Genomic DNA, 21,525 nt, shown 5'->3' with positions numbered 1-21,525 from the left:
TTTTGTTTGCTTTAAAGATAAGTTATGAACTTATCCTTTATAAAGTTTTGAACAGGTGACTAAAATATTTTTAATAAATAAACAAAAGTCAGATGTTAATTTTACTTGAAAGTTGGTAAAGTGAGAAGCATTAGAAGGAAAGAGTGACTGAGGAGAGTACAACAGTCATAGGAAGAGTGTATAGAGTAACTGAAGAACTGGCAGCAAGGTTAATGCTGTGAGGTAATCATCTCCTCTCTGTGTCTATCTTAGCCCAACCCAGTCCCAAAAGACCTTTGGATGATACCTTCTACTCTGACCCCTTCTTCCTTTCCCCTCCCCTCCTCTCTCCCATATTCTTACCATATTTGCCTACTATTTCATTTGACCCCTCTTCCACTAAAGCTGCTTACATCTAGATTCCTGTCTCCATGTATTACCTGCCTTACCTTAATTCCTTGCCAGCCCACTTCTCAGCTTTCTGTCCTAAATTTTCTACTCCTGTTCTTCTATTCTATAGCCAAATGTTATGCCCCTTCATGTCTTGTTCTGCTTTTTCTCAGACAGCACTCCGAAATCCTCTCCTTTCTTTCCTTTTTTTTTTTTTTTTCTGAGACAAAATCTCGCTCCATCACCCAGGCTGGAGTTTGCAGTGTCAGGATCTTGGCTCACTGCAACTTGCGTCTCCCAGGTTCAAGTGATTCTTGTGCCTCAGCCTCCCTAGTAGCTGGTACTGTAGATATGTGCCACCACACCCAGCTGATTTTTGTATTTTTACTAGGGATGTGTGATTTGCCATGTTGGCCAGGCTAGTCTTGAACTCCTGAGCTCAGGTGATCTGCCCTGGTTGGCCTCCCAAAGTGCTGGGATTATAGGCATGAGCCACCATGCCCGGCCTCCTTTCTGAGGTTCCAGCCTCCAATTCCAATGCTTCCTTCTATCTCATGTCCACCTGTTGTGTGTGGGCAACCTGCTTGGTGTCTGTCCAACCCTCCAGAATATACTACTATGTAGGATAAAGAGACCTGTGTCTTTGAAGTGAAATGCCTTCAGATATGTAAATAGTTGTATTTGTTGAATTTACTGGAAGTAGGAGGTGATGTTAAGGTTTAGAAATCCTATTATAATGAATTCTTAGAGGAGATTTCAACTAAAAAAATTTTTTAGTTAGTCCTTACTGAAATAAGCCAATGATTTATTTCAAAAAGTACCTGTATCTTTAATTTACTGGTAAGAAATGACCACAATGAGGACCAAGGCTTAAGTAAGGTTTTAGGAAATGAAATTGTGACAGATATATATGGGTAAGTCAGTGAAGAACATTTGGCAACTAAAGGCAATATGACAGTGACCCTCCTCCCTTCCCCAGTTCTCGTAAGTCACAAATTTAAGAATGAGTCATAGCACAATATATTGGAAAGGGAAAGAAAAGCAAACAAAAAAAAAAAGGGCTATCAGTGTTATCCCATTTCACTCTGAAGGAAATTTGTATATGAATATAAAAGTATCAGAAAGGATACAGTTAATATATTCTGTGAGTGATAGAAATGTGGTTTTTTTCTTTGTTCCTGTTTATATTTCCTAATTTTCTTTTATAATGAATGTACATCACTTTTGTAATAAACACATTTTTAACTAAGAAAAGTGATAGCAGAAGTGCAGAAAGTAATTATCCTGAATATAAAATTAGAAGCACCAGTGGAATTGGTGTTGTATGAAAATAGTCATGTGAAACAGGGAAAGCATTGGATTATCAGTGATATTAGCCATCTCTTTAGTTTTTGATATTTGATATTTTGTTGTTTTTGTTTGCCTTAAGTTACTTTGGCATGATTTTTATGTGCCTTTAAAAGATGTCTTGGTGACTGAGTAGACTTATTATGAGGTTGAAACTAGAATATTTTTGATGGATTTGGAGAATTGATTTTATGATGAAACATGAGAAACTGCTTTGTGTAAAAATTGTCTTTTCACAAACATACCTGCAAATGTGTAGTCCTAGCTATATTTGACTTCTTTCAACTGAAGAGAGATGGGTTTTGTGTCTTTTTTTAGTGATTTAATTGTGAAAGAGAGTTGTATAGAAAACTAGCTGAATCCCTACAATTGTTTTTTCTAAGGGAATGGTGAAAGAAATTGTTTCTATTTTATCTATATGTTAAAAAAAAATCAAACAAACACAATTTATTCTTTATTCCCAGATTAGAAATGATATTTGCCAAATTTGATGAAGTGCAAAGTTCAGGCGGTATGATTTTGAGTGTCTGCAAAGGTAAGAGTAAGCTCTCAAATATTTCTAAGACTATTTAGCAAAGTTTTAGGCACTAAAATGTATATTACTGATTCAAAAGAGTTGATTTTGTGGCCTGAAAACTTAGTTGAGATATAATAACAAAATATTTACATCCTGCTGACAATTATCCATCCTCTGATTCTTTTGGAGTGAGTGAAAATTTAATAGTGGGTCAGTTGTGTAAAATGATACTGTTCTTTTTTTTTTTTTTGGTGATACTGCCTTATTTTTTGTGTCTTCTGGGTCGAGGTATGATGACCTTCGTGCCCTCCATTTTCTATGCATAAAATGTGTTTTTATACCTGGAATAATTGTTTTATTTAGTTGTCTTTAACAGAAATTGTGGGGTTGATGGGTTCTGTATATAGACTATCTGGGATGATACTGATCAAGGGACTCATACACAGGAACTTCACTAGCATAATCACCTTGGGCTTCTTAAGTAGAATGAGACCATGTTGGAATTCAGGGACGTTTGGAGTTAATATCTGGTATTGACTTGATTTTTGTGGTTCCTCTCCTTTTTGTAAAGTTGATAAGTTATGTTTAGCTTTGTTGGGTAGCATTTGCTTACACTTGAGACTTTAAATATTAATTAGCCATATATGTAACAAATGTATTCTGTTTCCAAAGATAATATAGGTTGTTTTTCCACCTAGTAGTTTCATATTAAAGAGAGTGTGGTTAATTTAGTAATATAAATGATGTTGGAGTAAAAATTTGGTGTGTGAATTTATAGTCAAATAATAGGAAAACTAGTTACTCATAAAATTTAGTTACTGTTCTTTGGGTTAAAGCAAGACTGAGGATGTGTTACAGGAAGTCAGAAGGAGTAAGTGAGTGTTAGAAAGAATGTGTTTACCCACATCTAAACTTAGTTCCAGAAGCATAAATTGACTTCAGTGCTACCAGTCCTCACCTTGAATGCCAGAAGATTCTCACTTCACTTCTCTGAATAGAAAGTGTTTTAAGTACCTTCTCCTTATTTTTCTAGCAGTTACCTCTGTCAATTTCTAAAGAAACCAGAAACAGTAGGAAGAGATTAGACAAGATCCTTGAACTTGTGTGTTTTCATAACATGATCGTTTGTGTATTTCAGACTAAGTAGTTACAACTCTAAGGAAAAAAAAGTAGAATACTTTTAAAATCTGAGGTATTCATTGTTTGGGTGTGGTTTATTTCAAAAGCACTGTTATTCTTGTATTTTGTGACATTATTTCTGTTACCTTCAAAATAGAGCTTTTTTGTTTCTTATTCTTTAGTTCCCATTCCTTTTCCTATTGTTTATCACTCCATAAACAGGGAGGTTCAGAGTTAGTCTCTAGCGTTTATTTTTTTTTGAAGAAGACTTCAAAAATTGTTTGCATTGACAATTACAGTCTGAATATTGCAACTATGGTCAAATGTGAAAGTTAAAGTCTATATTGGTCATAATGTTTTTGATGATAATATGCTGTTATTGAAAAATTCCTTAATGAATTAATTAACAAGAAGATGCTAGAAGAAGGAAACCTATTTATCATGTTGGAAAATCCCAGGGCCCAGGCCTCCTCTTCCCTGTTTTTATTCTGTTTCTTAGTGATCCAGCCCGGCCCAAAGGCTTTACATGATAACTCTTTGCTAATGATTCCCAATATGTAGTTCCAGCCATCATTCATCTCTCCTTTGGGTTAGGTCTAGACTTAGTAGCCTGTGGCCTTGATGACATTCCCATTTGGCTGCCTAATAGGCATTTCAACTTACTATGTCCAAAAATGAAACCTGTTATCTTTTCTTGACCCTCAGATCTGTTCCTTCTCCAGTCTTAGCCATTTTAGTCAGTGGCACCATCATCAGCTCAAGCTAGAAACCTGACTTGATTTCCTATTCTAACTGATCAAACATTTCTACTTCTGAAATACTAACATATTCCAAATTTGCTTATTTTTTTCTATCTCCACTGCTAATATCCTTTCTAAATCTCCTTTAGCTTTTGCCTGGACTACTTCTGTAGACTTCTGTTCCATGTTTGCCCCCAGGAATCCATTTGCTACTGAGAAATCATAGGGATCTTCTTAAAATGTAAATTAGATCATGTCACAACAGGAAGAAGATAATGAAATTTCTCCCCTTAAGGAACCTGTAATCTAGTGATAGAGATAGATCATAAACAAGTATATACAATGTGGTTACAGTTGGTAATGGAGAAAATATAACTACGCCTTGTTTAATGAGTTTAAATTATTCATAAATACCCTGTGCCAAGTGAAAGACCATTAGATGAAAAAATTATTTTCACCAGTATTAATGAGAAAAATTATGGTGTGTTTTATCCCAGCCCATGATACTTGAGTTGTTTTCCCAGGTAGAAAAATATATCAATTGAGTACTGAAAACAAATTTTTATAAGTAACAATTTGAAGGGAAGTTGTACGTAAAGTAATATCATGGAGTTTAATTCAACTTCTTCTTTATTTCTGCACAATTTTTCCCCACAAAATTTTCAGGCCTTTGTTGATTCATTTTTATTGCACACTAAAACTAAAACTGTAAATAAAGTGATAGAAACAGAAAACATTTTAGGAGAGAGTAAAAGCTCAGCATGAAATCTTGTGGAAATAGTTCATGCACACAAAGAGCTGTTGAAGATACTACCTTTTCTCTCCCTCACTTGGTGTTATTTATGCAAAATAAATTATTTTGGGTCCAAACATGGCACGCAATTCAAATTTGTTCCACTTGATATTCTGTGACCAGAAACTATTATGGTAAACAAAATTTTTTGGTGTGTCTTTGCCTGAAACCATAATAATGAAACATCACACATCTTACAGCATATTGATTTAGAGTGTTTTATGATGAAAAAAATCATTTTACTAAATACAAGAAGCCAAAGGATTTGTTGTAAAGGTGCTACAACTTTTTTATAGCTAACAGTTGTCATCCGAACAGTCATAAGTGAGCTATAGAGTATTTGATGGTTTTTTGAACTCAACTTGTCATTTAAAAGTTAGGCAGAGTCCCTAAGTGCAGTAGAATTAGCTCTGCTATTAGAAGAAACCGGACTTAAAATCTGTCAGATTGTGACTAGAAGGAGGGAACACCAGCCCTGTAGGAAAGAAAAGACTGAAAGTTGGAGGTCCCCTGCGATTATGGCAGACTGTGGTGTCGTTACGGAGCTTTCCAGACAGTCTCCTGCACAAACCAAGGATGTAAACACTAACAGTGTTGGTGGCTGTAATTGCAAATCCTTTTCTCTTTCACCGTGAAAAAAACTATGCATAATTATTATTTGTCGAGTGTGTGTGTAGGACCTAATACAGTCTTGGCCATGCAGTCCTTGTAAAGTATTTTCTGGCTTCTCTGTTTGAAACAGTTGCTAGGAAAAGAATTGTTCTTGGAGGCTGGCAATAAAATAAAGCCTGGAAATGAGGCTTTGAAATTACCTTAATATTTGGCTTCTATGAGTCAATAAGATAACTTCCAATCTAGTTTTGTATGTTTTTATAACATACCCTTTAGTGAAAAGCAAAGCAGCTCTTTTCTTTGGTTGATTTTTAAAATGTATCTGTTTGTGACCATGAGCTCCAGGACCTTCCTTCAGAGCTTGACAATGTGCTGATGGTTCTGCAGCTTGGATAGAGGGTGCTCTGCGCCCCTGCAGCTGCGCATTGGCTAGGTTCTGTCTCCACCAGAAGCAAGCTTTGTTCCGTGTGGCCCTGCTGTCCGCACACAGAGCAGCCTTTGATGGGCTGCCTTTGACGTGATTTGTTTACGGCAGCCAGAAATGCTTCCTGCATAATGAGAGCAGTTAATCATGGAAACTGGGCTATTCCTGTTTGTGCACTTCTAGCTGTCTTCTGTTGTAAATATTAAAAGGTAACGACAAAAGGATGAAAACCTTTTTAAAAAGGCGCAAATCAGTTAATCCATCAGATCATGTGATTGCTACTGATTACATGGATATCTTTAGGGAAGCAGAAAATGATTGCTGAACACATGCCTTGTGTTTTGATGATTGCATTAAAAGTCCCCCAGCGGGATGGCATTTATTGGCTCTCAGAGCTTTTCTTAGATTAAATTTCAGGCAGCCAGTACAAGGAGAAACATCATAACCAGTATCCAACAGCATATGTGCAGCTAAAGAATAATCTTAATCAAGTCCTTCTAGGCTCTGCTAAATAAACGAGGGTTTTCAGCAAGACCCCAGACTTTTATTTTGAAGTGGAGTAGCAGCTGTTGGCTATTGCGGTGCAGAGCTGCAGCGAGGCCTGGGTCACACAGTGCTCCGGGTGTCTGCAGGCTGCAGGCCGAGCCCAGTGGCGCAGGCACTGAGCTGTACTTATTTGCTGTGCTATTTGACCTCTTGATTTGAGAGAGCTCCCTGGACCATCTAATGGCTATGGGAGATGGTGAGTAAGATTTATTTTTCTTCTTTTGCTTGTGTTATACACTTCCTTTTAAGGTGACGATCATTTGCTGTGTAAGAAATACATTTCTCCCTAAAGAATGAAGGACACTTGTGTGTTTGTGTGTGTGTGTACACTTGTGTGTGCATTTATGCATGTGTGTGCATGTCATTTGACGTCTTTTTTTACTTGATGTATCTGTGTGGGATCTGGCAAGTATAAGGTGACAATTTACCTTGTAACCCAAGCAAGCTTCAGTCTTGGTGGTAGATACGAAGGGATATTCGAAGAAGCGTGGAATATGTGCAGAAGCTTAGAGGAAGAACACTGCCTTTGGAGGAATGACAGATTTTGGCAGGAGGATTTGACTAGCTAGCTTGATATCCTTCCTGTTATATTTGATACAAGTAGAATTATGTGGAAGTAAAATATTTAAGGAAGCAAAATGGCTTGCTATGGGCATTATTTTAATTCATATGATTGTTAATTGTCAGTGTCCCTAGTAAACACTTTTCTAGAAAATATTTAACCTTTTAAGATGCACAAGGTGTAATTTGATTAAAAATAGATTTTTGCCAGTGTTTCAGTTTGGTAAGAATAATTTTAAAAACACATTATTTCTATAATGCCTAATAGTTCTCCAAAGCACTTTTGTATACTTGATATATATTAACTCCTCAGGTATGAACAACTCTATGAAGTGTTCAGAGTATTTTGGTATTTCCATCTTACAGATTGGGAAACTGAGACCTGCTGAGACAATATGTCCCAGATCCAGGCACAGAAAGCAAACCAGAACCAAATCTAGGGTCCCAAATGTGCATTTGGTATTTTCCATTATAACACTTAATACTTGAGCTTTTTTTCTTTTTCCGTTACACCTTTTTCTGTTATGAGGCCTAGAGATATACTTTATAATCACATCAACATCACAGATATGTATGAAGGGAAATCTGAGGTTCCTCAAAAATGTTTTGAGTGTTTTTTTGCTAGGTTCTTAAGGAAGACTGGTCCTTATCTGGAGGTTTTAACTCTTAGTGGTTTCAGCCTTCTTTGACTATGTATGTAGTGAACTCTTCTAAAAAGTAATTCCCCTAGGGGCTATGAGGGATAGGATACAAATGTATCAAAATGATGGTATTGGTAGACAGTCATTTAAACTATTAATGTACATTTAAATGGAAATCTGATAGAAAATTTGGTTTGGCATATCGTCATGATTTATTCAAAGAATTTATGTAACCATTTTATATGATCTTATGGAAATAAATGAGAAAACAGTTTTTCAACTATCAATTTTTAAGACAAAAGCAGGATTAACAAATAAGTTCTCATATACTTAAGGGCATTGCCAAGTTTCTCCCTTTTTTTAAAAAAAAAAAAACTAATTTGTAGATAACTCTAAATGTTGCATTTGGTGTAGGCCATATCCAGATTTTATTTTCTTTCTTAAACATTTTAGGTTCAATGGTTATAGTTTTATGTTTACTTTGTTTTTCTTTTTTTAGATAATACATAACATTTGGACTGTTTAGGAATATATTGATTATTTTTTTAAAAAGTAACCTCTGACGAAGATGAGAGGATAACATTTCAGCTAATTCTCTTCTATAAAAATGATACCTTTATAAAAAATTTAAACAATAAAGATATGTATATAGTAATAGGCTATCTTGGAATTTATATAGTTCTTAACAGTTTGATATATACTCCTGCATATTAGTCTTTGTCACATCCAATGCACATACACTATACCAGAGTCATGTAAACATATAAAACAGGAACATATAAAACAAATGGATTATAGTGCCCCTACCTGATGTTTTTTGTTTATTTTAATTATGAACTTAATATACAATGTCATTGCCCTTTCAAAATTCAAGCAATGAAAATAAAGCAAAAATCTCTTCAAAACCACCTTCAAGACCTGATCCCAGGTATAAACAGAGGAGAACACTTTTATTAATATGGAGCATGTCTTTTTCTACCTGTTACTGTGCCTTTACGTACATATTAAGTATCAAAGTATATGGTTTTGCTTTGACTGTGTTTACATAAATGATACCATTCTGAATGTAATTTTGCCGTTTACTGTGTTTACTCAGTATGGGATGGAGCTTTTTAAAAAATACCATTGTGTTATTCTGCATCATTTTTTTAAATGGTTCGTAATATTCTATAGTATGAACATATTATAACCATTTTGTCTTCTATGGAAATTTATTTACTATATATAATTTTTCTAAATGGTTCTGAAATAAGCACCTTTGTACAAACCACATGTGTTTGTGTATACACACACACACATATATATTTCTTAAAATAGTCTGGACGTGGAATTTCTGAATCAAAGTTTTCATTCATTTTAGAATTGTGTTAGGTATAGCCAATTTGCTCCAAAAGAGGCTAAAGCCACACATGCACTCCCACCAGTAGTGCCTGCTGTCCTACATTCTTTTCAGTTCTGGTTATTATTAAAATTTGCCTGTCAGATGGTTGAAAAATATCTCGCCCTATATAAACATCTGTGCTTTCTGATAAGATTGATCATCTTCATATGTTTGGTTATTTATATTTCCTTTTCGGTAGATGCCTTTCAGCATCGTAGCCAACTTTTTGGTTGTTGTTTGTTTATACTTGCTTTTTATATATTCCAGTTATTAATCTATTATCTATTGAATATGTGATGTAAGCTTAACTTCAAGACCATGTGAAAGATTTCATTAGCAGTTTTATTTCTAGGCAAACTTGGATTTGTGAAGCACTATAATGGCTTTCACTTAAGAATAGGGGGCGGGTTTGGGGGGCTTTTCAATTTAGTTGTCCTCACCCTTACCCATGAGTATTAAACCAAGCAGTCATATAATCATGCAGTAGCTCTGGTCAGTCAAACCAGATAGAGTTAAAAACCTGTAGGATTATTATGTGGTGCTGAGCCCTGCAGTCTGCCTCAAAAAGCAGGCAAGAGGAATTTGGCCTTTTGTTGTTATGCTGCAGAGTGGCTGGAAAGAAGTAAGGTTTTGTTGTAAATAGATTGTTTCTAAACTTTTAACATTTCAACACAATCTATTATTCCAAAAATGAGTTTTAAAAAATGTATGTACAAGCGATGATATAACCATGACTTTCTAGAGACCAGCCTTCTGGGACTGCATCGAACTAATATATAACTTGGTGTGTATATATATACACACACACATATATATAACTTGATTTGTATACATATCTATAGCTTGGTGTATATATATACACACACATATATATAACTTGGTGTGTGTGTGTGTGTATATATATATAACTTGATCTACAATAGTTTATAGGACAATAACAAGAAATTAATACTAAATAGATCTCTCTTCTATGCTGTTGAATATTCTTTGTGATACACTAGGACTGGGTAATTTAAATTAATGACAGAAAGCAACCATTTGACTTACTGGCAGGAAGGCTAACTTTTCTTGTAGGAACACTGATAGAAGGAAAAGAAGTCTGTAAGGTAAAAAAGTAAATTACAAGGGACAGAAGACTGGGCATTAGCAGTAATACAGGCAGTAAGTAGCAGGCACTAAGATTGAAAATAGACAATGACTAAAATAAAGCCACCCTATAGTACCTTCCTGCTGTAGCTATTGAAGGTGTTGTACAACCATCCTGTGTTTTAGGTCTGTGTTAAGGGCATCTAAGTGCATATACTTTACCTTTGAATAAATAGTATCCTTCTAAGGCAGTCTCATTTAACCCCTTGGATCCAGGGGGTTGGGCACCAATAGTAACATATCCTCAAACCTGGTGTTGCTAATAAATTTGAATCTTCAAGAAAAGGTTTACATATTTTCTTTGTACATATAGAATAGTACAATTGATGTTCTTACAGCTGCAATACTCTAAACTGTCTTGAAAATTTAAGTACTTGAAATGACTAAATTTTGTAAAGGTTCTAAGTAAACCTTATTCTGAGCCTCATTTGTTATTTAGTTTGATATTATGGCCATTATGGCATGTGTTATTTAATTTCATTAATACCAAATAATGGTTTAAATTGTGATTGTCTCTTTACTTCATTGGACTGTTCAAAGTCTTGAATTTTTAAAGGACCCCATTTAAATAAAAGGGCAAAAGTCTTCAAATATATTTTTAACTAGTCAGTTATATCTACCTAGAAATTTCAAGATACTTTATCAAATATCTTGGCCTCTATTCTGCTTTGTATAGAACTGACTTTCTTATAAATAAATAGTTAACTAAGGTTGTGCTACTGAGAATACTGCATCTTCATGTGAATATTACAATATAGCCAATTGTCTTATTTTTGAAGTGCTTGAATTTTCAATTTCTAGTAATTTTACTAAAGTTTTTCATTTTAGTTTAAATTGAAGATGTTTTAAATTTTTACTATTTGATTCTTTTACTTCTGAAAGCTTGTGATTTTCTTTAGCTGTGGGAAGCTTTCTCCTATTATTTTTTCGTAAGTTTTCCCCTTTATTAGTTTAGTCTTTTCTTACCTATTATTCAGATATTGAATTTTCTGGGTTGATCTTCTGTCTTTTATGTTTTGTCTTCACTTTCCAGTTTTATGTCTTTCTCTTATCCTATATTCTGGGAGATATCCTTGACTTTCTTACCCAATCCTTCTATTAAATTTTAACTTTGACAAACAAAAGTTTAAACGTGTCTAAGAACTTGCTTTTTCCTTTTTCCATGGTTCCATTTCCACAAAATCCTGTGTGTGTGTGCACACATGTGCACATTTGTGTGTAAAATGTTGTGCTCCCTGAATTGGGAATGAGAAAGAGTTTAATAAAACCATTCCATAGATTTTCCGTTGCTCCTTGTGCTCATCCCTGTACTTTCTGGCTTAGAAATAGTCACTTCTCTGTTATTTTAGCTTCTGAGAATCACAAGTTGTGGCTGTACTGTGGTGTTAATGGTGTTATTCTTCAGTAGCTGTTCGTTCTTTTTTTTTTTCTTTTTTTTTTTTTTTGACAGTTCAGAGCAAAAGGAATGTGCATTCTTTTTATTTGCATCTTTTAAGAATTCATTGTGATCTTTTAGATGCTGATTTCACATATTCCACCTTCATCTCATTTTCTTTACCTTTTTGAGTTATTTTATTGGGATTCCACTGCAGGATTTTAAACAAGGGAGTAAAGTGGTTAAAATTATTATAATTTTTTAATGAAGCATTTCAAACATACCCAGAAATAGAGAGTATTATAATGAACTTCCATTACTACTCATCATCCAGTTTCAAGAAATTATCAATACATGACTAGTATTTATTCATCTATATCCCTACCCTATCTTTTCCCAGCCGTAGTATTCTGCTGGACTGAGATGTGTGTGTATGTACACATGGTACTCATCATGTATGTCAAATAAAGTGTCTTTTAGAAAGACAGTTACAATACCATTGTCACACCTAAAAGTTTAACCCTTAGTGTCAAATAATATGTTCACATTTTCTCAATTGTTTTATAAACATCTTTTTACAGTTTGTTTTGAATCAGTGTTTGAAGAAGGTTTACCATTGCAATTGGTTGAGGTACCTCTTAAGGCTCTATTCATCTATAGGATTTATCTCACTTTTTTCTCCTCTTGCCATTTATTTATTATTATTATTATTTTTGAGACAGAGTCTCGCTCTGTGGCCCAGGCTGGAGTGCAGTGGCCGGATCTCAGCTCACTGCAAGCTCCGCCTCCTGGGTTCACGCCATTCTCCTGCCTCAGCCTCCCGAGTAGCTGGGACTACAGGCACCCGCCACCTCGCCCGGCTAATTTTTTGTATTTTTTTAGTAGACGAGGTTTCACCGTGTTAGCCAGCATGGTCTCGATCTCCTGACCTCGTGATCCGCCCATCTCGGCCTCCCAAAGTGCTGGGATTATAGGCTTGAGCCACCGCGCCCGGCCACCATTTATTTATTGAAGAAAAAAATGTGTTAAATAGTCTTCCTGCACACTAGATTTTTTTATTGTGTTGTATGGTGCTTTTATATTTCTGCTTTTTAATGTTTATCTCCTGTATTTCCTCAAAATTGAAAATTTTTCTAGTGACTTGATCAGAATCAAGTCTCATGTGTGATATTTTGGATTTCTGTCAGAAGGCATACACTGTCTGATTGTCTTTCTTTGTGATGCTAATATTGAACTGTGAGTTTAGGTGTTACCAGCCTGATCCATCCTTTATACAGTTCCCCCTCAGCCTTTCATTTAGTGATTTTGGCAGGCATTGATCCCAATTGCTTTTTTAGAGGATTATATTGTCTACTTTGTGATTTGGAAGGAAGTCAAAAATAGAAGCAAGGAGACCAGTTAATAGACTGTGGTAGTAATATAGGCAAAGACAATACTGGTGTGGCCTTAGATTAGGAGTGGCAGCAGAGGTAAAGAGAAATAGGTGGATTTAAGCACGAGAACTGTTGGTAGATGATCACTGTGGGTCAAAGGAAAACTTGAGGTGGGTTACAACATTATGAGCTTGAGCAGCTGAATAGATGGTGACGTTATTTACTGGGATTGGGGAGGACTTGGGGAGATCAGTTTTGGATGATGTTGGTGTTACGTATCTATATGAAATTAGAGTGACTTGGAGATACCCATGGGGGTGGATATCTAGTAGGCAATTGGATGTATAGGTCTGGAACTCAGAGATGGTCTAGGCTAGAGACAAATATTTGAGAGCTGTCAGCATATAGAAGGTATTTAAAACCATTGAGAATAAGTGAGGTCATTTAGAGAGTGTGTAGTCTGGAGAAAAGGAGAATATTCAACATTTAATTGTTGGGTAGAGAAAGAACAGCCAGCAGAAGAGACTTAGCTTGAGGTACCTGTGAGATTAGAGAAAAGCCAAGGAGAGCTTCCCATTGCAAAAGCACAGTGTGGAAAGTGTAGACAGCTGAAATTTGAGTTTTCCGAGGCATCTGTGGTATAATAGTTTATAGGGATTATTGTTTCCTAATCTCAGTTTGTAATTTAGCTGTTAGATATAACCATAGTCACTGCTGGATATGCAAGAGTGTAAAACAGTTTAGAAATCCCACGTCTTGTTGTTCATTGTTTTAATTAGAATAAGGAAGGATACAACTTCAAGGGAAAAGAGGAACTTTGGTATAAGAAACTACTTAATGTGAATCGGAGCATATTTTATGCATGAAAATTCATGGTGTTGGGGGTTCTTCTTACTGAACTGTTTGTTTCGCTGAAGAAAATTCACACAAGATGTATTTTTTTTTTCTATGAGATGTGGTATAAATTTTGGCTTGCTCTTTTATTTGCCATGTAAAATGGAGCAGTTTTTCATCTTTTATATGAATTTGAGAAGCAGAAGTTTCGGGTTTTGGAATACACGTACCCATAAAAGTGAAGTGGAGGCCAGGCGTGGTGGCTCATGCCTGTAATCCCAGCACTTTGGGAAGCCAAGGCGGGCAGATCATCTGAGGTCAGGAGTTTGAAACCAGCCTGGCCAACATGGTGAAACCCCATCTCTACTAAAAAGACAGAATTAGCTGGATGTGGTGGTGCATGCCTGTAATCCCAGCTACTTAGGAGGCTGAAGCAGTAGAATCGCTTGAATCTGGGAGGCAGAGGTTGCAGTGAGCCAAGATCACACCATTGCACTCCAGCCTGGGTGACAATAACAAAACTCTGCCTCAAAAAAAAAAAAAAAAAAAAAAAAAAAGTGAGATGGAAAGTTTAGAAAGCCATTTCAATACATGGCTTTCCTGAAGTGAGAAAAAGAAAAAAAGGGACAAGGCATGATTAATATAAATTCACAGACCCTTATCTGAAACCTTGGGGTCCACTTGTGTTTTGGAATTCAGAATGTATTAGATTTTAGAAAATTAACAAGGTCCTACCCCATGCATTATGTAACTGTTTCTGCTGGGCTTGGGGCAGTACCCTATAATTAAGCACATTAATGTTTTTTGGGTTTTTTTGTTTTTTTGTTTTGTTTTGTTTTGTTTTTTTGAGACAGGATCTCACTCTGTTGCCCAGGCTGAAGTGCAGTGGCGCGATCTTGGCTCACTGCAGCCTCTGCCTCCTGGGTTCAAGGGATTCTCCTGCCTCAGCCTCCCAGGTAGCTGGGATTACAGGCATGCACCACCACAACTGGCTGATTTTTGTGTTTTTTGTAGAGATGAAGTTTCGCCATGTTGGCCAGGCTGGTCTCAAACTGCTGGCTTCAAATGATCCACCCACCTTGGCCTCCCAAAGTGCTGGGATTACAGACGTGAGCCACCACGCCCAGCCATGTTTTTGCCATTAAATGTATGTGAGTTCATACTGAGTAGAATACACATAAATAGCTTCATGTCAGTTCACATCATGTTTTGTCATAAGCTGAGTTCAGATCAGTTTTATGCTACCAAATGAGTTTAAAAGACAAAAGCTGGGTTTTCAGAGCTTTTTGACTTTCAGGCATGCAGATACGTCATTGTGGGCCTATAGTGTTTCAGTGCTTGCTGGGGACAGTTTCCAAGTGTTACTTGAGGCAACAAAAGGTAAAACCTTATCTTAACTTGGTCTTCTTTTTCCTTCTCCCCTTCTCCCTTCTTCTACTCCTTCTTTCCTTCAGTCTCTTCCTCCTCTTTTTCCTGCTCTATTTTTAATCGCTTCCTCCATCCACCTCCTCTTCCCCTCCATCTCTTCCATTGTTCTCCATTTCCTCCTCCTGTATTTCATCTCTTCTCCATCTCCTGCCTCCTCCATTTCCATCTCTTCCTCCTTCATTTCCATCTCTTCCTTCTCTATTTCTATTTCTTCCTTTTCTCCATTTTCTTTCCTTCTTTCCCATCTCCATTATATAGAAAACCACTGCAGCCTGCTCACTTTAATAATTTCTATCCTTCAATATATTTTAATATGCTTATCTTGTTCAGTTTCTGCACCCAACCATACCACTCTCTTTTTGAAACTTTGGAGCAAGAACAAAAGTGTCAACATAATCATAATTTGTAGTTTGCTTTTTGTGTTTGATTCTTCTTTTGTTTATTCAGTATTATAGCACCTACTATATGTATCCTAAATAATATCTTCTGATTTGTCTTTCAATTCACTAATGATCCTTTGAGTTGTGTCTAAGCTACTGTTATGCCTGCCCACTGAATTTAAATTTCAGTTACTATATTTTTATTTGTAGAAATTGCATTTGGTTATTTTAAAAATCTATGTCACTTTTAATAATTTTTCAATTCCCAAAGTCAAGTTTGCTTAGTTATTGCATAGTCCATGTCCGATAACTCTAGGATTTTAAGTGGGTCTTTTCTTATTGTCTTTCTTTTTATATTGTTCTTGGCTCATGATTTCTTGATTCCTGTTGTACCTGGTGCCTTTTGGGAAATTATTTGTGGGAATAATTTGAGGCCAGACACTTCCCAGGGAAAGTTTGCGTTTTGTTTGGCTGTTGGTTGGACACTTCCCAGGGAAAGTTTGCATTTTGTTTGGCTGTTGGTTGGAAGTACTACCTGTCTGAGCCCACAGAGTTTAAGGTCTTGAGTGTCTGGACCGCCCAAGCAGTTGACCTTAATGAAGCACTCTATTTGATTCACTTCTCTGTTATTCTCTTTCAAGAAGAGCTTGAAAGGAATTGACCGTAGGAAAATTAAGATCTTATTTGTGATTTACTTTAACCTCGAGGGTATAGTTGTTTGGTATACCAGCTTTTTGGGGAAGAGTCCTCTGTTAGACACTGCATCTAATGTGGGTTTTGAATTCTGTTCCCTTTGCCCCACAAGGCCTTCAGAATAGAACTAGCTCCACTGTACTGGTTTTATCCTTGTATTTTTTACTATATTATAAAATAATTATTGCTTTTATTATGTATAAAATATTTACATTATTTAGTGTGTATCATTATTTGCATTTGTAATATTGCTTTAAATAACTTAGTAATGCTTTCACTGGAGACTGAAAGTCTCCATACTGTGAAATGTGTGCCATTCTAGATATTGTTTCACATGTTGAAGATATAACAGGGGCAAAGCTGACAAAAGTTTTTAATCCTATAGCTCATATATTTCAGTAGCAGGACACAGATAAGTAAAATAAGTAAAATATATAGATGATAAGTGCTAGGAAAAAATAACACAGGCAGGGATACATCAGAGTACCAGGGTATTGGGAAGTTTGTGATATTTAGTATCCAGAGAAAACTTCATTGAGAAGGCAACAGATGAATAAAGACATGAAGATGGTAAGTGAACAGTATGGATGTGGATGAAAAAAGCATTCTAGGCAGAAGGAGCAAGTGCAAAGGCTCTGCCATGAATCATTAGAGGGAGGCTAGGCTAGTGGGGGGGATTAGAGAGAAAGAAGTAGGAGATAAGGTTGGAGAGACCTGCGTGACAATTAAGATCTTAGAGTTCTGGTAGACCTTTTTATGTAGTTACAGGAGGATTTGAACAGTGGTGTGATATGACTTTGTTCAACCCAGGATGCCATGTTGAGAATAAACTTTAAGGGACAAGGTAAGCAGCAGGAAGAGTTAGTTGGCTGTGACGATTATTCCTAGACTGTTCTAGGTAATGGGGTTGCAGCATAAACAAGACAAAGTTTCTGCTCCTTAAGAAGCTTCCAATCCACATATAAAAATCAGTGTCTGTTATTTCAGTAAGTGATAGCTGCTAGGAAGAAAATAATCGAGACTTGTTTTGATATTTCATCGTTATTTAGAAAAAAATTTAAGCCCAGAATATTTATAACCCTTTACAAATGTTTAACAAATTTTAAGTTTTAGGGCTAATGATAATGAATTCGTTTTATGGATTCTTTTAGCCAATAGTAAAAAAAATCTATAACCTTATTGGAAGTGGGTAAAATTTTATTTCTTCCTATGTTTATAGTTTTATTTATTTTTCTTTTTAGTTCAGTTTTTGTTTTATATATTTGAAGCTGTGTTACTAGGTACATAAATATTCAGGGTTCTGATTTTTTTTTTCCCATGGAATAACCTCTTTCTCATTGTTAAACATCTCTATCTCTAGTAATGCTTTTTCAAGCTGCTTTGTTTGAAATTAGTGTAGCTACACCAGCTTTCTTTTGATTTGTGTTTTCCCTGGTCTATCTTTCCCTAACCTTTTTGTGACCTTGTAGGTAAAAATATATCTCATTTAAGCAGTCTGTTTTAAAAAAATCCAGTCTGGGTTTTTCACTTGTACTAGTTCATTTATATTTAAGAGAATTACTGATATACTTGGTTTTATATTTACTATTTTATTTTCTATCATGTCCACTTGTTTTATTTTTCTTTTTGTCTCTCTTCAGTTAATCAGATATTTTAAATTTATTTTCTTTTTCTTCTATGTGTATACTTTTCTTTTCTTTTCTTTTCTTTTCTTTTCTTTTTTTTTTTTTTTTGAGACGGAGTCTCGCTCTGTCGCCCAGGCTGGAATGCAGTGGCGCAATCTAGGCTCACTGCAACCTCTGCCTCCCGGGTTCACGCCATTCTCCTGCCTCAGCCTCCCAAGTAGCTGGGACTACAGGTGCCCGTCACCACGCCTGGCTAATTTTTTGTATTTTTAGTAGAGACGGGGTTTCACCGTGTTAGCCAGGATGGTCTCGATCTCCTGACCTCGCAATCCACCTGCCTCAGCCTCTCAAAGTGCTGGGATTACAGGTGTGAGCCACTGCGCCCAGCCTACTTACTCTTCTTTAGTAGTTAGCCTAGAGCAGAGATTGGCAAACTGTTACTTGCAGATCAAATCCATCTGCCCTCCTGTTTTTGTATATAAAATTTTCTTGAAACACAACCACACCCATTTGTTTACATATTGTGTGTATATAACTGCTTTGGTGCTATAATGTCATAATTGAGTAGTTGCATGGAAAGGCCATATGTGTATGGTTTACAGAGCCTAAAATATTTGCTGTGTGGCCCTTTATAGAAAAAGAATGCCATCCCCTCCCCTAGGGGAGTGATTTTTAAACTCAATCATGCATCAGAATGGAAGGGCTTGTTGACACACAGATTACTAGGCTGCATCTCTAGAGTTTCTGATTCAGTAGGTTGGGTTGGGGACCAAGAATTTGCATTTTTAACAAATTGCCAGGTGATATTTTGCTGCTGGTATAGGGGCCCCATTTCGAGGACTGGTGCCGTAGATATTACTATGCATCTTTGACTTACTATAATCTAAAATAAATTATTATGTTTACTACTTCCTCAGTAAGGCTCAAATCTTTAGACTTGAGTTTGTTTGCTTACCTCTCAGTACTACCATTTTACCATAACCTCATACTGGAACAGCCCGTGTCTGTCAGTAGTAGAATGGATATTAATAAATTGTGGTACTTTCATACAGTAGAAAACTATCAGCAATGAAAATGAATCTTCCAAACATTATCTTCCAACATTGAGTAAAAAGAAGCTAGATACCAGAATATATATTGTATGATTCATTTTATATAATGTTCAAAAATGAACAAAACCAAGTGTTAGAATTCAAGACTAGTTAGCTTTGGTAGGAAATGTAGACTTTTAGGAGTCTTGAGGGCACTTACAGGATGCTGGTAATAATCTATGGATCTGGATACTGGTTATACTGCATGATCATTTTGTGAAAATTAATTAGCTATATACTTATGATTTGTATGCTTTGCTGTATTTTGATAAAAAGTTAAAAAATTAATTTCCCAGTAGTTTGAGAAAAGAGTTAATTTTTTTTTAAAATAGGGACATATTTACTCTTTTCAATTCTTGTGTGTGTGTGTGTAGGAACAGAATACTGTTTCCATGGGAACTTCTGGCTACTCTGTGTTTCAATGCTTAACTTTCTGTAGATTTGTATGTCTACTCTTTCTTAACTGCATTTTTTTTAACATAACAGTAGCAAAAAAGTTTATTTGGATTTGTATTAGTGTTTTTAACAAAGCAGTCTATGTACTGCATAGGTTTTAAGCTTATTAATTTATCCAAACTGATTCCCTAATAGTGTTATGCTAAAAAAACTATTTTTTAAGAGTAGAAGATAATTTTTTCCTGCAAGTTGTATTACTTAAAAACACTTTCTGAAATAGAGTGTGTGGCTTTAGAGTGTCTATTTGATTCTTTTTTCTTTTAATAAATAAAAGTCTTAAAACTTTCTTGGCATATTTTCATTAAAATATATTTAATAGTTATATTAAATAGTTATATATTTAAAATAGTTATTTTTCTTTAAAAATATTTAATAGTATCTCTATAGGAATTATTTAATTCTAGGTGACTGGGTATTTGTTTAAGTAAAGAAAGTCCATTGAAAGGAAAAGATTCTGGCATATTCATCTGAAGTGTGTGGTAAAGCTGCTTCTCTGCCTCGCCCATGTTGTTTGTCATGGTTGATTGTGCAGGGTCCTAGAGAAAACCATCTTCTCAGGAGAGTAGAATACACTGTGTGTGTGTGTGTGAGAGAGAGAGAGAGAGAGAGAGAGGATGCTGGGAGGTGTTTCATTTGCATATAAGTAGATGATACTAGTGTGGTCATTCATATTCCGAAAGGAGCCTTGTAGAATCATTTATGAAAACAAATTGTTTTGTTTGGTTTCTATGGCTTAAATAAAGAGCAGATTTTAAGATTACAGAGTTAATTATGCACAGTAATGAGCACTGTGGCAGTCTATGCTTTACTGATGCAATAAGCATCCCAGCAGAATGAATATTGCATAAAACCTTATTTTCTATTTATATATATTTTCATGTCAAGTAAGAAAAACATAGATTTCTAAACCTTTAGTTTTGAATGCCTTTGAAATTTTGATATAGAATAAAGATTATAGCTAATAGAGAATTTTTTAGATGCATGGAGAATTTTTACCTTTCATCTGGCAGTAGCTGCCATAAGATGATGTCACCTTGTAGCTGATTGGCTGTTGCAGCACCTAGGGCAGGGAAGAGAAAGAAAAATGCCGGCACAAACCTCAGTGGTGGTTCTGTGGTTGTTTCTGTCTTTTTTTGATAGAATCTTTGATTAGTATCGAATTTACTGTATTTGGCCATGTGAACTATTGGGAGCCTCCTAGGGTGAGGGAAATTAAGAGCTTTCAGAGGAATGAGGCGACTGATTTGCAAACGGATCTGTGATTGTAAGTTGCAGCATCTGGGTATAAGGAATAAGGCAGGGCATGCTAGAAGATACACTATGGGAGGAGCTGGCAGAAAATGCAGAGTAGCAAAAATATGAAAAATACTTTTACTACCTTTAGAGTTAATGTTTTGTTTTATGTTTTGACTTAATATGTATAAGAAGTGTGAAAATAATGCATTTTGATTTTGAATTACAGAGGATTATTTTATATAGTGTTAGCCAATATATAAATGCTTATTCAAAGGACCTTTATTGTATATGATATATCTTACCAAAGTAATGATTTTATATATGGCTTTATTTTATTTTTTAGCTTTAGGGAAAATGGATCAAAGCTTAGTTCTCTTAAATACATTTTTCGAATGCTTTGTGCAGATAAAAGCTTCGATGATGAAGAATCAGTGGATGGAAATAGGCCGTCATCAGCTGCTTCAGCCTTCAAGGTTCCTGCACCTAAAACATCCGGAAATCCTGTCAACAGTGCAAGGAAGCCTGGTTCAGCAGGTGGCCCTAAGGTTGGAGGTAATGTAAATCCATTTTGAATCTGTTATGCATGCTCCATGCCCTTGATATGGCCACACATACTTAGAACTTCAGAGGAATATGTTTATTCATGACTGCAGCACGATTGCAGATCTGGAGTCTGTTGCAACACTCAGAAGAATATGATACCCTTTTGAAATGTATAAAATATTGTATACTGCTATTTCCTCTAAGAACATATGTGAATTAGTCTCTTCTTGAGGGTATTTATTTTTCAGATGCCATTTTGAAAAAGATTTATGGAAGTTTTTTGGGTTTTTTTTTT

At 35.6% G+C, this 21,525-nt stretch overlaps 1 protein-coding gene across 42 annotated transcripts in view; it reads left to right on the top strand.

The window, feature by feature from the left end:
* The window catches only part of CLASP2 (cytoplasmic linker associated protein 2), a 221,060-nt gene that overhangs the window by 46,362 nt on the left and 153,173 nt on the right, over window positions 1–21,525 (top strand). For 33 of the 42 annotated variants that reach the window (XM_031663835.1, XM_031663794.1, XM_031663824.1 and 30 more), the window contains exons 7-8: window positions 2,181–2,251; window positions 21,093–21,239. In XM_031663835.1, coding sequence (XP_031519695.1) covers window positions 2,181–2,251; window positions 21,093–21,239 — 218 coding nt within the window. Of the gene's footprint in view, window positions 1–2,180; window positions 2,252–5,868; window positions 6,664–20,423; window positions 20,716–21,092; window positions 21,240–21,525 lie in introns of those variants that run through there. The other 9 variants (XM_031663832.1, XM_031663829.1, XM_031663828.1 and 6 more) reach the window with 5 other exon arrangements.

Source organism: Papio anubis, chromosome 2, assembly GCF_008728515.1.
Source record: "Papio anubis isolate 15944 chromosome 2, Panubis1.0, whole genome shotgun sequence".
Classification (NCBI taxonomy): domain Eukaryota; kingdom Metazoa; phylum Chordata; class Mammalia; order Primates; family Cercopithecidae; genus Papio; species Papio anubis.
The sequence above is the reverse complement of the archived record's forward strand: the minus strand, read 5'-3'. Positions and strand labels throughout refer to the sequence as shown.